Source organism: Argiope bruennichi, chromosome 8 (genome assembly GCF_947563725.1).
Source record: "Argiope bruennichi chromosome 8, qqArgBrue1.1, whole genome shotgun sequence".
NCBI lineage: Eukaryota > Metazoa > Arthropoda > Arachnida > Araneae > Araneidae > Argiope > Argiope bruennichi.
This window is the reverse complement of record NC_079158.1, coordinates 70008813-70025609: the sequence shown is the minus strand read 5'-3', so window position 1 is coordinate 70025609 and position 16797 is coordinate 70008813. Positions and strand designations below refer to the sequence as shown.

General features: G+C 28.5%; 1 protein-coding gene across 1 annotated transcript in view; it reads left to right on the top strand.

The window, feature by feature from the left end:
• Window positions 1-15353, top strand: part of LOC129981173 (zinc finger protein Noc-like) — a 28850-nt gene extending 13497 nt beyond the window's left edge. Inside the window, exon 2 of the mRNA XM_056091891.1 lies at window positions 10071-15353. Within this exon, the coding sequence (XP_055947866.1) occupies window positions 10071-11477 (1407 nt within the window). The 3' untranslated portion in view covers window positions 11478-15353. The remainder of the gene's footprint in view (window positions 1-10070) is intronic.
• The last annotated feature ends 1444 nt before the right edge of the window (window positions 15354-16797 follow it).

Genomic DNA, 16797 nt, shown 5'->3' with positions numbered 1-16797 from the left:
TTAGTTGTGGCAGAATGGCCGGATGACTTTCTTGTTTCATTTTGTTGCTTTCTGAAATGATAAATGTTCGGAGTTCTTTGAAGTGGGAAGATTTTAGATAAGTGTTATCGAGAAAAAAAAATCAATGAGTAGAGCGAATTGCATTTCATATTAAAGTGCTTATTTCTACCAGCCTTGTTAACTTTTAGTTAATAATGTCTGCGCTTTAAAATCTTAGCACGCAAAAAATTGCCATGTTTATATAATTAGGGCCATTCATTTGTCCGTTAAGTGATAGAATATTCAAAAATATTTCATTGTAATTCTTATCAAGCTGTTTTAAAGCGGATTTTGTTTTGTTTTTAAATATCTTACAATAATGTTATCATTATTTCTGTTTTTAAATCAATAAATATGGTGTTACATCAATCAATTTGATGATTTAATGAATTTTCAAATAGTCAAGAAAGTATTTTGCAAAGTGATTTATATATCAAATGATATATGCGAAGCTCAATGATTTGGCAATCAGATCAGAGGATTGCCGGTTTAATGTATGCGACAATTTCTAAAAGTTCATTTTTAAGTATTTATTACACAATATATAATTCGAAATCTTATTGTTTTCATTGTGCCAAGATCACTAAAATTTGCTTATAATGATTTGTTTTCCTCATCAATATAGTTCTAAGGCCTTCGAACCAATGTATTTGTGTAGTATTTGATTTTTGGAGATTGTATTTTAATTTTAAATTTAACCTATTGGGAAACAGTTACAGTTATTGCTGCTTTGTTCTATTACGGAAATAACTGTATTTTCGAAATTATTAAATGATTCGCTTCTTAAATAATGTTAACATTTATTATTATTATTTTTAAATAAACATTTGAAGAAACATAAAGATTTTCTTTCTATGTTAAGAGTTATTAAAATATCTTTAAAATTAGAATAGGCTTCGCTGTTATTTTTCAGACTTCCGTGTCTTAACAACTTTATATACTTTTATAAAAATTATTTATCATTTAAATGGTTTTCATGACAGATTTCTTTTTTCTTTGTGTGAAAAACAGTAATATGGCGGGGAAAAAAACAAATCACTCTATCCATTTTTAAAGAAAACCCATTTCGATTATGTAATTTACATTGTGTTTTCGATTTAAGCCTTCTGTTTTTACAAGAAAAAATAATAATAAAACCACTGTTATTTAGGTTATTTTAACTTCCCTTTAATAAATCGTACATATCCTGCTTGTTGTTGCAGTGAATATAAAACGGAAAAGCTACCGAAAATTGTATCAAATGCCAACAATTGCAAATTTTATTCCATTTGTAATGAGGTTCCAAGTACTTTAATCGGCTTGAAATTGCTCACTAAGGAAATATAAAGTTGTTAGTCTCATGATTTATGATGAATAACGAGAGATGATTGCTGGCTTTTTGCGCAGGCAAAACATTGTCGTAAACCGTAGCAGTGGAGGAAATTACTTCGTGATGAATAATAAAATCTCATAAAAAAACAAATCTACTGTGAGAGCAAATGGATATAAAATGGAAATAACAACTAAATTTGCCTTCTCTGTAGATTTCTTTGAATTGCTGTGCTAGAATCACTGATTTATTAACTTCAAGACGGGTTGATAGAAGTATTTGTTTGTAATATTCCGATTGTTAGATTTTTCACCAATAGCTGCTTCGCTTTCTCTTTGTTTTATTTCTGATTTGGTTTGTTATATCAGTTACAAATGCAGTTAATATTATGTTTGTAATTTTTTATTCGTTTGTATTGGGAGATCGTGGCGACAATTTCAGTTGCTTATTATTGCTAGAAAACAATTTTTGAACTAAATTGGAATATGTTATATCTTTTTTTTTTTTTTTTTTTCATTAATCGTCAGTTTCTGTGTGCTTGTCTGTATCATTCTGAAATGTATATTTGTGTTATCTGATTTGTCTTATGAAATCATAACATTTCCGCTGGCACTATTTTTTTCCCATGCCTCTTTGGAGCTTGCTTTTAGAAGTTACCATGGAAACAAAACATAGACGCTTTGATGCCATTTTTTAAAATCTAATATAATGAAGGGACAAATAATAATAATACCATTTTTATGTACCATTTACCTTTGCTAAATTGTTGACAATGACTGAGTGCGGAAAGAAATGTTTCCCTGCTTGCGCCACTTATTCTTGCCACGCCACTGCATTGCTACTTGTACCTTTTCCAATATATCTGTTCTTTGAAGGCACGTTAATTTTATCCAAAATGAGACGCGCACAATCTGTCTAAATATTATGAATATAATTTGCATTTGCTCATTACATCATCAAATAGTTATTCAACATGAAAGCTCCATCACTTCGTTAAATCTAGAATAACGAAATCAGTGTGGTATTAAAACTTCAATTTATTATAATATTCTATATCATATGTAATCGTATGTATCATATATATGATATATACGATCTATATATATCATACAATCTATTAGTATAACAATATTAAACAATATTGCATATGAAACATTAAACAATATTGCATATGAAATATTCTATATCATATGCAATATTGTTTAATGTTCTTGAAACTTAGGTATACTAAACCACTACGCATCACCTTTCTCTGAAAATCTCCGAGCTGTCAACCAAATTACAGATACTTGTATTTGTAGCATGAATTTCATATATGTTCAAACTATAAATTGGCGGGTATTCGTCATTATTATTATATTCTGTACACACCTCTTTGGTTGCAATGGGAAATTCAAACTAACTTGCGAAACAAGATGATTTCATTTTAAAACCCATGGAAAGAGGGGATAAATTGTATCATAAACATCGTTGACATCCATGTCTAATTTCTGGCAAGTTATATGTCCTCTAACGAAAAACTCGTCCCAAACTGCCTTTTGGACGACAGCATTACGGAGACAGCTTGGTAGATTCTTTTATATTTATGGGGCAACATACGTTTCCGCCGAAGTTTGGTTTAAATCATCCCTTTGCCGCAAAGGAAGCGGGGGGAAAAAATGGAGATGTGCTAACAAATAATTTTAGGAGAGGAAACTGTCAACATACATCAGTGTTGAAGAACAGGTGTGAGATTGTTTATCGGAAGAGACACCGCCACCATTCCCTCCCTTTAGAATGCTCATAAATTAATAGGGTACCTCCTACATAGGATTGTTACATCATGTTTTGGTTAAAAATAAGAGCATGGCGTTGGCAAATTTGCTGAGATCATCGAGTCTAATAAAAAAAATGGCTTTGTTGTGTTAAAGTATTTTTAATTTGTCTTGTGATAAAAAAAGTTGGGGTTCTTTTAAGAGCTGAAATCATTAATGCTCTAGTTGTTTTTCGATACAATTAGGAAGACAATATCAGTAACTCAACAAGATGTAGTACTAAAAAGATTAATGATACTATCAAAAATTACAATATTCTTCGGATAAGAGCTGAAAATAGTCATGTTTTTCCAACTAAATTTAACAAATCAAAACACTGCCTTTACATGATATATTTACCAAAAAACTAAAACTATAATAATTATATTTAAATATAATGACATTAACTGTGGTATTGTTTTAGTTAAAATTGTTAAGTAAATTTCTATGATTCAAAAAGTTTTTACCATCGGTGGGAGGTATTGAACATTATAAGTTGAAAATAATGATGTTATGTACCAATAGAATTGTTAAATTACCATCAGCATTTCAATGGAATTGCAATTGAAGAAAAAAATATATATAATATCAAATATTCTATCTTATTTTAAATTTTCATTCTTTGGTAATTGATTTGTAAATAATTTGTAAACTATAAACGCTGATTAAATAATTTTAATTAAGTTATAATTTTGCTAAAAATGCGTCTTTAATTAACTTTTATCCTTTTGAGTGTAACCGTACTATTAATTTCTTGATTGTAAAAAATTACGTACTATTATTTGAGTGGCAATTAAGAGTTATTTCCATAATAATGATTTGTGTTGTTTAACTTTTTTGTTGATAAGGACATAACAACAATATGCATATTTATTGATAAAAAAGTCGTGTTATGAAATAAGCCTTAACTGTCTGTAAGAAGTTAAAACAATATCAAATGAACGTGATTAACATTTCAAAGATTTGATTTCCCCCCCCCCCTTAATATACAGTTTTCTAAATTACTTTAACCTGTTGTGCTTTTAATTTTTTTTAAATAAATATTGTGAATGAAAACTTTATGAAATATATGTCTCTTAACAAAACGATTTCGCTCTGGACTGTATCAGATTAAAAAAGAAGTAAAATGAAACCTATTTATTTAATTAAATATCTACCCGGCATCACACCGCCTTTGTTAACGTAATTAACAAAACAATCTCATTTATTTCAGCGTTTCTTTTTCATTTAATCAGAGATATCAAATATTCTTTCGCAAGCGCAATAAGTTAAATTAATGGTTGCTCTAATTCAGAACAAATTTATTACGTTTGATGTTATTTTGCTATTATTTAATTTATGCATTCGTTGAGATAAATAAGAAGAACGAATATTTTATTTGCAACTTATTTTATTTTTTCGCTGCCTTGAGTAATGAAAACTTGAAAGAAAAAAAAAATACATTTCATCAAATAGTATCCATAATTAGAAATGATTTTTATTTCATCAAAAACAGCGTGTCTTTAATTTTATTATAGCACATATCAAACAATTTGAGTTAATAGTATTAGCGAAAGCTTTTTAGAATTGTCTTTAGAGATACGGTTCTTATCTTAAAGGCATATTTAGTGATGATTCATAATAATAAATTGTTATATTAGATTTAGGACCATTGTGTAACTGAGTGTCAATAAATAATTAAATATCAGAATTGTTCATCTGCTATTTAACTTAGTTTGTATAGACATGTTTGTTACTAGAACATGTTTTCATTGTTTAATTGACATAAAAAAAGTTGTTTATGCCATATTAAAAGATGTAAGTCTAATTAATGCAATTAAAAGCATGATGTTTTTAATTAGCAAGCATTTATCGTATAAACTAAAAAATGTTTTGGTGACATCTTTGAAAGATATTCGAAAAATCAAGGAGACAAAGTTATAAAACAATATAAAGTTATCATTTAAAAGATAAAATATAAAGACACTATAATTTCTTATACTGGAGATATCTTGATCTAATATATGTCTTGGTCAATATGTCATTTTAAGCCATTGGACATTAATCCAGTGTATGTTGGAGTGATTATTACAAAAGCATGGTCAAAATGTCAAAAATATAGATGGATAATTAGGCTGAAATTTATTTCTGTGATATATATATATATATATATATATATATATATATATATATATATATATATATTATCTATTAAACTCATCAATATTTTTTGGATGAAATTCATCGTTGATGATTATACAGTTAATGACAATTTATATTAACACTATCGATAAAATTTCGCAGTATACATTAGCCTCTTATCAAATAGATTTTAGTAAAAACTATTAAGTAAGCATTCATTATTGATTAGTTAGCGTGTAAATTAATTTTAAACCGCAATAATCGTTATTCTTTGAAATAAACTATATTTTATAAGGAAGTTTTTTTGAATTCTTTTTACAATAGTAAGACATGTCGAAACGTATGATGTTATTTTTTGACGATATTGCCGTTTGTGTTTTTATATATTAACTACATTGACTATTGCCTGAATATTTTAGTTCCAAGAAAAATGTAAAATAGTGGATCCGTAATTTAAACTTTATGGAAATTAAATTTCCAAGATTATGAATTCCCGTTTTTTAAAATTAAAACAGACAAGCTGTTATTGATTTACATATCTTTCACTTAGTTTCTCGGCAAGTTATTAAAAATATTCCTTTTGTTTTGTTTTACTTTTTTTTTTTTTTTTTCGGTTGGATGTGAGGCTAAATATGGTTAAACTTCTCATGAATTCATTGCTCGTAGGACTTTAAAGAAATGTCCAAATCTGTATTCCTAAACAACTTTTCAACACGATTTCCAGTGTTTGGAAGAGAATGCCTCTTTTCTTTCTGATTTACAGCCGCAACTCCGAAGTAAATGCGAGCAATATATTTCAAAACCTCATTCTATCTCAACACGGGCAAGAAAAATAACCAATACTCGGTATAAATTTTGAGATATTTGTTCAGGCCGTGTTATTCTCCTGCATGCTGTGTGGTGTGTGCGATGTAGCACGATTTGGATGTGTTTCGGACAGGTGCAAGTGAGAAAAACTGCATTTATGCCCAAGAAATGCTTGCGGATTCGATGTGTTCGCAGCTTTTTGTTGTTGGTTGCCGCTGAAGGAAAGGTGCTTGATATTTATTTATAGCACGTGCCGAGGTTTTGACTGTTATTTTCTTTTTGTACTGGAAATAGTAACTTCTTGGGAATGGTTTGATAAACAATAATGTTATTCGGTGGATATAGCTCATTTTCATGTTTCATATCTACCACCCCATTTATTAAATCAGAGAAAATGTTATATTGGTATCAGCAGCGACATGGAAACTTTTTTTGAAAATGTTCGTATCACGTAATACAAAAATAAAAAAAACGAATGTTGCTCAAATTAAGTTATTTAGTGCTAATTCATATAACAGTATTTAAAATAAGGCAACATTATATTTCATTGTAATTGTTTTTCTATTGTTGCCATTAAAATTTAAAAACATTGGAACTTTAATAGAATTTTAAAATAGAATTCATTTAATAATATAAATTAGGATGTTATTAAATAATTAAATTAATAATATAAATGAGGATACAATGAGAAGATTTTGATTTCTTTGTAATAAGTGTTACGAACCGTGTTTTAAAAGGATGTTGAAGTTATATAGATATTATTCATACCTTAAAATGTTTGGTTACATTGTAAATAAAGTGTTCTTCCTTTTTTTTTTTTTTTTTATCTAAACGTTGTAAGAATGATTTTTTTTTTCAATCATTGTTATTATTTTGCAATTCAAAATTCTTTATTTCCTCTTTACTTTTCTTTAATTTTTTTATGGTTTCAGAATATTGATTAATTATGCATACACTGCTGTTGTAGGTTTCCCCCCACCCTCTTGGAAAGCTATGATCTTTAGAATGTAATTTGGACCTTATGTTCCTTAATCCTTAAAAAAATGTGAAGGAAAAAAAATCTTCCTTGAGAACTAACTTGGAAAAGTCATCCAGGCTTTTATTAATGACTGAAATGTTATGTGTTTTAGTGTTCGTACGAAGAAAAAAAAAATCTATCATTTAATTTGAATGATAGATTGTTATGATACCAGAACGGAATTAGGACAAATAAAATTCTGAATGCAGCAGTTCGAATATAAGTATGCACGAATTTTTCGTCCTGTTACGAACATTATTAATATTAGGGGATTTTAAAATGATTAGATAACGAAGCCAAATTAAAGATTAACCAGTAATAAAAAGGGAATTCCATAATAAGGAGAATTTAATTGATTATTTTTCTATGATGAATGCATGATTAAAAATGTCAATTTTAATTAGATTACTTTGATGCAATTAGAATTCTAACCTATTAATTTTCCTTTATTAAATTTCACTTCGGCTTACCTTTTTATTAACAAAAGAACTGCCAAGCGCTTCATAATATATAAATAGAGATGTTTCTGAAATAATCATCCATGCAAAATTAATTTGAATTGGGCATTGCTAACTATAATTATGTTTTAGATACCATTAATATTATTATAAATCATAGTATAAAATTATCATTTTAAAAATTATTTACTACCATTTGAAAAATCTAGATGGCCACTTACTTTACAAATTCATGAGTCTGGCCATTCAAAGAAAAGTATCACTCTGAGCAACACTTTCTACAGATTTGCCGCTTCGGTCCACTTTTCGAGCAAAAGACATACAAAAATCACGCATCGAAAAACGTTAGATATTGTTATCGTTGTCAGAACAAATCCAATAACTCCCTTGTTAGACCGTTGCTTTATTGGCACACACACATAAAAAAATAAAATAAAATAAGGAGGGGGGATAGCTAGATCGATCCGTAAAAGAAACACGGGAAACGAATCGCGACGTTTTTGACAGCGTTGAGAAATAGACTTCATAGCAAAACGCTTAGCCACCATAATTTTGGTCACTTCTTATATCGATTGCATTATTTCGAAGGGAAGGCGGGATATATTTTGAAGTGGTCATTAAGAAGACGATGCCGTGTCCATTTTCCTGAAGGATTGTGTCTGCTGGCTCGGCGGAGACGGCAAAATATTGCTTTTATAATGTTCCCTGCCGTTGTTGTTAGACTGGCAGGAATTACTACAGCATGGCGTGTTGCAAGTCAAATCCCTCTGCTGGTCGATTGGCAGTGGTTTGTCAATAGTCACAGCTGCTGTGAGTTGTTCCTTCCTCTGAGATGAATAAGGGGCTGAACTAAAATTGATTTCTAATCTGTTTTGGGAAAATATGGTAATGATTTTGATTTTATTGAGTTCTGTGAATTCTGGGAAAGATCTTAGTCTATATTGTTTTATGTTGGCGACTATTAATGAGTCTTACAGTAAAATTTTGTTGAATTTCATGGTTTTGATAGATCAAACTGATGAATTTTGAAGCATGCAAATTTAAATAGCGTGTACTTTCTGCCATATGCATTTTAAAACTGGTAAATAAAATATTTTTAAATAGGGCTTTAGATTAAAATTCATGTAATGACATGTTGGAAATTAATACTTCTTTTTTGGTGGATTATTCTTTTATTTATTTGAAAAATTATCTAGTGTATCTTTATGTTTATTGCTAAGATCCTCTTTTTTTAAATCAATGAACTGTAACTATTCATATTTTCTTTGGTATTGCATTTTTCTAATCAAACATATATTATTATTAACCCTCCAAATTGCAAACTCATTTAAAATCTCAATTTTATTTCACATTTTCTTTTGGATATTTATTTTATTTTTTTATCTATATAAGTATGGCAGAAACATGTCAAAAACTTAATCATTCCTATTCATTTTTGTTTTTAAATCAATTGCTTGTTATCTTAACCTTTTAAAGAGCCATATTTTTCTAGTGATATTATGTTAAAATAAATTAGAATAAGAAAAGGGATTCATTCAGCTTATTAGATAAATTTAATTTGATTAATTAATTAATTTGGTTAATTAATAATTAAGTACAAATCAAGACACATCATTTTGTGTGAGAAAAAGAACTGAAGCCTCTAAGTTTCTAACTTGCTAAAAAAATTTGTCAGAACTTATGCCAACCTACATAATTTCATACAAAGATTGATAAATTTGGTGTGAAGCATACTTCCCACGGCCCTAGAAAGGGTTAAATACAAATTTGAATATCAATAATTCTGTAATCGAATGCTCGAGTCTAGCTAATCATCCAGTATAGTGACAGATTTTCGATTAGACAGCTGTTAGACTGAAGTTGCCCGCAATTAGTGCTAACTAAGGACTACTAACGAATCTGCCGAAAAAGTAAATTTGAAAACAATACATGTTTTTTTTTTTTTTTTTCTTTGAACAAGTTTAATGCAAGTTTTTTATTAGAATAATATTAACACTTTGTAAATGTTCAGATAAAGGTCTTATTTCGTTATATTCCTAAAAATATTAAAGTATTTATAAAAATAAAGTCTCTGCTTGAATATATTTATTTCATACATTAATGCGTCATATTCATGAATCATATAAGAATAAAGAATACGTTTTTTTTCTAAAGTTAAAAAAAATGTAATCTAAAATAAATCTTTAAAATAATAAGTTAAAAATATATTAAAATATGAAATCAAACTGATTAATTTGATTAAAAGATAATATATACTGTCTTAAGTTGTGAAATCCCTAAATCTACCTGTGTTTCAGTACAAAAAGTTCAATTCAGCAATATTTTTTTTTTTTTTTTTTTTTTTTTTTTTGTATAATAGACATTTTTCCATTTTGTTACTTAAGAAGAAGCATATATAATTTCCACGGATATGCTTAAAAAATATTAAATGAATTTTTAAAATTTCTTATATGATTTTTATTTTATTCAATTATGTTTTTATAAATTAGAGATTAATATTTTGTATTTTCTCTTTTTTTTTTTAGTCCGACTGTAAAACCAGTCCATTGGCGTTGCTGGTTCAAATTTGCAGTAATATCGGAGCGGAGAAACCAACGACTAAGAACTCATCTGACAAAAATGGCAATTCAGGTGGTGGTAGTAACAGCAACAGCAGTAGCAACAGTAGCAGTGAAGAAATTAGAGTTACCAAGGACAAGGATGTACTCTCCTGCAGTCCAGCAAATAGTGTCCACTCTGCTTCTTCATTAACCAGTTCTAATAGGACGTCTAGAGGAGAAGAAGCTTCTGGATTTACAAGCAGTAATTCCAAGAGGAACACTCCTTCTGAATGTCGTTCATCACCGCTACTGGGTCGATCCTCCGTAGAGCGGAGGACAACTCCCAGCAGTGCCCATTCTCCGGACAATGGTTCCCATCACCGACCCAAGTCAAGGGGAGAAAAAACTCCCACGTCATCTTCGGCGAGTGCTACGACTTCTAGTCATGATTCTCACCAGACTACATCGTCTTCGGGTGGATCAGCAAGCAATTCTACGACCGAACCTACGTACAGTTCCTCATCTCTTGGTTTGGACTTCTCAAGAGACGGTAGTAGTGGTCTTCTGAGTGGTAAGGATGTCGGATCAACCAGTTCACTTGGTCTCGGCAGTTATAAAGCTGGTCTAAATGGACTGAATCCCCTGGCATTGGCTAATTGTTCTGGCTGTAGCCCAGTTGCTGGTCATATACCAATGGACGCTGCGTCCACTTATCCCCTTGCTGGGGCTCTAAAGGGCGGTTATTCATTTGGATCCGCCTTGTCGCCTTACATGAACTATGCTCGAATGAAAAGTGCTGCTGCTGGCGGTGCTACAACCTTCGTGCCCGTGTGTCGTGATCCCTTCTGCACCAACTGTCAACTAGCTGCTCAGTTGCCCTACACACAGGATAGGCTAGCCGCTCATATGTCCGGTCTGTACCCGGGAGGTATGCCTGGGTATCCAGTACCCGGCTTCGCAAGCCCAGCATCCTCTGCATTCGCCTCATCCGTTCTGCCGAGACCGAATGTCTGTAGCTGGGTTTCTGGTGATTCTCTCTGCGGCAAACTTTGTGCCTCATCTGAAGAACTTTTGCAGCACGTGAGGACTCATAGCAGCTTGTCTGGTACAAATGGAGCTCTACCTATGTACTCTTCTGGGGTCAGTTTGCCATCTGCCCTTGCTATGGATGCCTGTGGCCTGTATACTACCCCTTCTCTGACTTCTCCTGCTGGTCTCAGAAGGACCTATCCCACAAGTCTGAGTCCAGTCAGTTCTCTATCAGCAGCAGGGAGATATCATCCCTACAAACCACCTGGACTATCCCCATTGTCATCTGTACCACTTCGCCCACTAGGTCACCCTGGACTGAGTTTCTATAATCCTTACAGTGGTGTGTATGGTAAAGGGTAATAGTGGATTGTTATGATATGTATATAGAATTCTATACATAAATATAAATATATCGACTTGCAGTGGTGTGCCCAAAATCTATCCAAAACGGTCATGAACTATTGATGTCATCATTGACCGTAATTTTTTTTTTTTTTTTTTTTTTTTTTTTCCTTATAATTATTTCTGCTGACAACATGTCTTTTCTGCAAATGACTATATGAAACTGAATAGCATTATTCAAAAGCTAAATAATATTTCAAAATTAGATTTTACTTTTTGTTCATTGTAAAGCATATTACAAAGGTCGTACGATGCATTTTTATTTTAGTAATTGCCATTGTAAACTTTAAGCTCAGTTTAACTTCTAATATCGTTTGGGCACCCCACTGTTCACATGTAATAAATAATAGCTTAGATCGTGATCTAAAAATGAAAGTTTTGTTCGTTTATAAATAGAAATTAATAGTTTAATTAAAATGTAGTGATATCTATTGCAGGGGATGTGCAAAAGCTGTTAAAATACCTTTTTTAAGCTTGGAAATAAAATTTCCAAAACTATTCATTTTTCTTTTAATGCTTGTCATTTGTTTAAAAATTTCAACGAATATTTTTGCCATATAATTATATATTCTTCGATGAAATTTAGATTAAATATTTCAAAGATTCTTTTTAAGAAATGCAAATTATTGAGAATTAAAAAATTTACCCATACAATGTAACAAACACACACATACATAAAAAGTTAAATTATTAATTTAATATTTATTTTCTTTCTAAACTAGAGTTAAGAAAATTATATTATCGCATTTCAAATATTCTTCAAGATTTATTTAAGTATATGCAAGCTATAGAAAATTAGACTTAAACTACATTGTAAGTGATGCATATAAGTATCATTTACAGATTTCCGCATTTAACAAAATTCAGTATTTATTGATTAATTTTATTATCAATCAATATATAAAATTGCTTTTTGTCTTTTAAAACTGCTTCGTTTGATATTGAAAAAAAAAATGTGTTTTGAAATCTCTCTGTAGTAAATATTTACAAAGAAACCTCGTTTTTAATAATAAAGATGCATCGGTCCATATTTTTACAGTGAAAGTTAACATTTCAATTCAGTTTATTTTATTATTTTGATATTGAATGAGTGGACATAGATTTAAAGTATGCTCTTATGTAGATTTAGAAATGGTTTCTTTATAACCTCCTCCTGACGCTCAAATTATTGTGCTCATATCACGAATTATATTCGTAAAGCAATATGTACAGATAAGCTTTTGCATGTTCCCTTTCTTGACTCCTCCCATTGAGGTTTTCTTTATGTCCGATGAAGTTGAAACTTTGTGTCTTTTGACTGTTATTCGTTATCTTTTTTTGTATATGAAAAGTGCCATGCAGCGAATCCAAAATTGTCTGGTATTAAAAAAAAAAAAAAAAAAAAAATCAGGGAATGAATTTATAAATAATTACTTGTAAAAAAATACTTTAGAATTTTATTGGTTAAAAGAGTGATCGGCACAGCTACCAATATTCTTTATTTAGTGATTCTCAACTTGTAAACCCTAAATGTTTGATATCAAAATATATTTAAAAATATAATATTTAAAACTAAAATGAGATTATTGAAAGAGATTAATCATTTAAAAATTGAAATATATTTTTTGAAATTAAAATTCAACAAAAATCTCAAAAAGACTTCAAATTAATAATGGAAATTTGAGTCTTAAATCTGTCAAGTTGAGAATCACTTCTTAATTTAAATATTATAGTTACTTTATTTAATGTTGTGAATATTAGAATTTTTATATTTGAGAAAATTTGATTTTATTGTGAATGCTAAAAATGGGAATTTTCTGATCATATTGATTTGAATAGATTTTAAAATTTATACCACAGTGAAGGAAAAGTATATATTCCCTTTAGTATTATTATTTAAATAAGATTTAAGAGATCTGTTATTGGAATGTTTTGGATGAATTAAAAGTAGCTTATTTGAGGTTTTTATTTTTTTAAAAATTCTTTAAGTACCATTTAATATAAATATCAAACAATTTAAATTAAATATCATGTATTAAAAATGGAAATCATTATTTCCAAAATAGATTATAATTATGTATTTCTTTTTAACGGAAATATAAAATAGATTTTGCAATTTAAGCAATTTTTTAATATCATAGACCATTAAAAGTGCACTTTCCCAAAATAAGTTCGAGAATTATTCTTAATTATGCATAATGGATTTACATTTATCTCTTATCACTTTTCAATTGTATAAATAGTCCCTATTTGTATTACAACACTTGCAGCTGCTGGAGATAGATTGTGTGACGTCATCGATCAGATGACAGGAAAGAACAAATCAGCGAGAGCCTTGAAATATAATATTCTTTTGAGCTAATTTAGAATGCGAAATGGCGTTCCAAAGAAAGCTAACCGTATAAATCGTGGTTTATAGTGTATTATAACGGGTTTCTTATTTCCTCCGGGTTAAAGATCCCGATTTTATTTATTCTCGCAAGTTCCGACCTCAGGAATAGTTACAATAAACTATTAGTAATCGCATAGACATGTAAAATTCTGTTAATCAATTTTTGTTGTATTATTTTTTTTCAACCAATATATTATAATGTAGGGAAACTTATCTTTCGTTACTGTACTCAAATTACAGGAGATTTCAACTTATATTAATAACTATGATAGCTTAAAAACTATATACTGCTGTGCACTTATTATAATAGTTTATCTGCTTTTAAGAAGTTATTTATATTTATTGAAAAAAAAAAGGTTTTCTAAACACATGCTTTTATCGGAGAAATTACTGTTATTTATATTAAAAATTATTTATTAACTATGCTTCCATAATTTTTAGGTTACTTTTTCCAAGCAGTACATATTTTGGATACTTGCTTTAAAAAAAAATTTAAACTTGACGCACTTGATAACATTTATCTCTTCGATTTTCTTTGCAGTTTTTGGAAAAAAAATCTCTAATGGCATTTTAGAAAATGCATTTTTTTTTTTTTTTTTTTTAATATGCAAAATGTTTGTTGAGGGAAAAGTGCATTGCCACTGACGCTCAAACTAATATATAAATCAAACAAATATGGTAATTAAAATCAAGATATGGAATAAATTTCAAGCACATAATAGAAAAATAATTTTCCTCTGAAGAAATTTGCAAGTATTCAAAATGTGCTGCTTGTCGAAAATTTATATATAGTGAATAAATAAATAAAATGTGAAGCATTTTGGTTCAATTTACATTTTCAGACATTTTGTTGAAATTTTAAAATATTTATGGTTGTTGATTGTTTGCATTTTTATGAATATCCTTTTTGCTTTTTCGTGAAAAGCAAAATAAAAAAAAAAGCTGTATTTTATTTGATCTCTAAAATTGTATTCCTTATTAAATAATTAAGCAATGAAATGCTTCTTTTCATTTTTATTTCTCATTAAAATTTTACTTATCATATTATAAAATACAATATTTCCAAGAGGTTCTTATTAAGTAATTTTCCTCTGGACTTTTTTGCTTGTGAGATATTATATTTGAGATTATACATAGTGTTATTTGTTAAAATAATATTTTAACTATGTTAGTATTTATTATTATTATTATAATTTTTTACCATGAAAATATTTTTTTTCTTGAAATAATTCTTAGCTTTTGAACAATGTCACTTCAAGCATTTATTCTGCCATCACTGTTTTTGTTTCTTTATTTTCAATGTAGAGACCGTTTGAATAGAAATTAGACTTATATGTGTGATTGTAAATATAAACTTTATTGCACATAATATACATACATTTATGAAAATTATTGTTCTTCATTGAATTTTCTCTGGTCACGTTGAATGCTAACTGCAGTGTGTAAATAATCTTATTTCTAGAAATAAAGATCTTTTATTTGTGAAACTTACTCTTGTCTCTGTATGAATTCTTAATGAGTGTGAATATATGAAAGAGGTGAATTAATTTTTTAAATTTTTTTAATTATAGTATTTATAATGGCATATGATAGTACATAAAAATAATTAGATTTTAACATACCGTATGGAAAGAAATTTTCCTATTTAGTACATACATCAATATCAAACACAATAAAATTACATTTATTGCAAACTTTGATTACATGTACAGTGATAATTGTATCTTCACTTCAATGTATTGAGAAAATTTCTTTTATCATCTGCTAAAAAAAAAAAAAAATTCAAAGCATACATTTTATTAATTATTTGAGAAAGTTTTGAAATTTTCTAACTGTAAAAAATATAGGTTAAAAACATTCTGTGCATGTTTAAATATTTAACTGACAAAAAAAATTAATGAATATGGAAAATGAACCTTTTTAAGTGTTTTAGTTTACCCTTTAAAAGGCAATTTCTTTCTAGTCATGGTATTTTAAAATATTTTTTGGATTGTAGTTGGCTTAAGAAAAGTGATTCATTAAATTTATTAGGTACATTTAATTTGGTTAATTAATTAATTCTGTTAATTAATAATTTTAAAACATTAAGTCATACCATTTTGCATGAGTTAAGAAACTGAAGCACCAAAGTTTATGTCTTATCGAAAAATTTGTCAGAAATTGGGTCAACCTACATAACATTATACAAAGATTGATAAATTTGGTAGGATGCATACTTCCCATGGTCCTAGAAATGATTTTCTTCATTTCTCATTGGTATGCTAAATTTCATTGCTACAGACTTTCTTTCCTTTGTGGAAAAAATACTGATATTTCTGTTTAGAATTGTTGACTACAAAGCGATAGATAAAACATATTTAATTATATGTAATGAAATATTTATCAATTTCGAATTATTAGCGAAAAATTTAAACAAATCTTTTTAAAAAGATAATTCCTATCTTTATATTGCCTCCTCTTTAATTAATTAATTTCTGATAAAAAGATTATTTGTAAAAATTAAAAAAAAAACTTAGATGTTTTGTTATTATTATTATCACTTGATAAATAAATTTCCATGACATATTAATACGTAACATTTCTGATTAGGGAACAAGGAAAATTTGAATTTAGTTCTTTTATCTGTGAAATAGGCTTTTGATCGTTATTTGATTAAAGTTGTTCATCTATTAATTATGCTAATTTATTTTATTTTACATTTATTATGAACAAGATGAACTCCATCATTCCTTAACATATATATTAATTTATTATATGGATCTATTTTATTGCTTGCTAGCAAATCCAATAATACTTATAAAATGGTCAATATTTATTTTAACTTAATTTTTATGGATAATTAAAAATTTTCAATGGATTGTATTTAAAAGAAGCAAAAACGCTCTACCTCAAGTTGTACTTAAAACT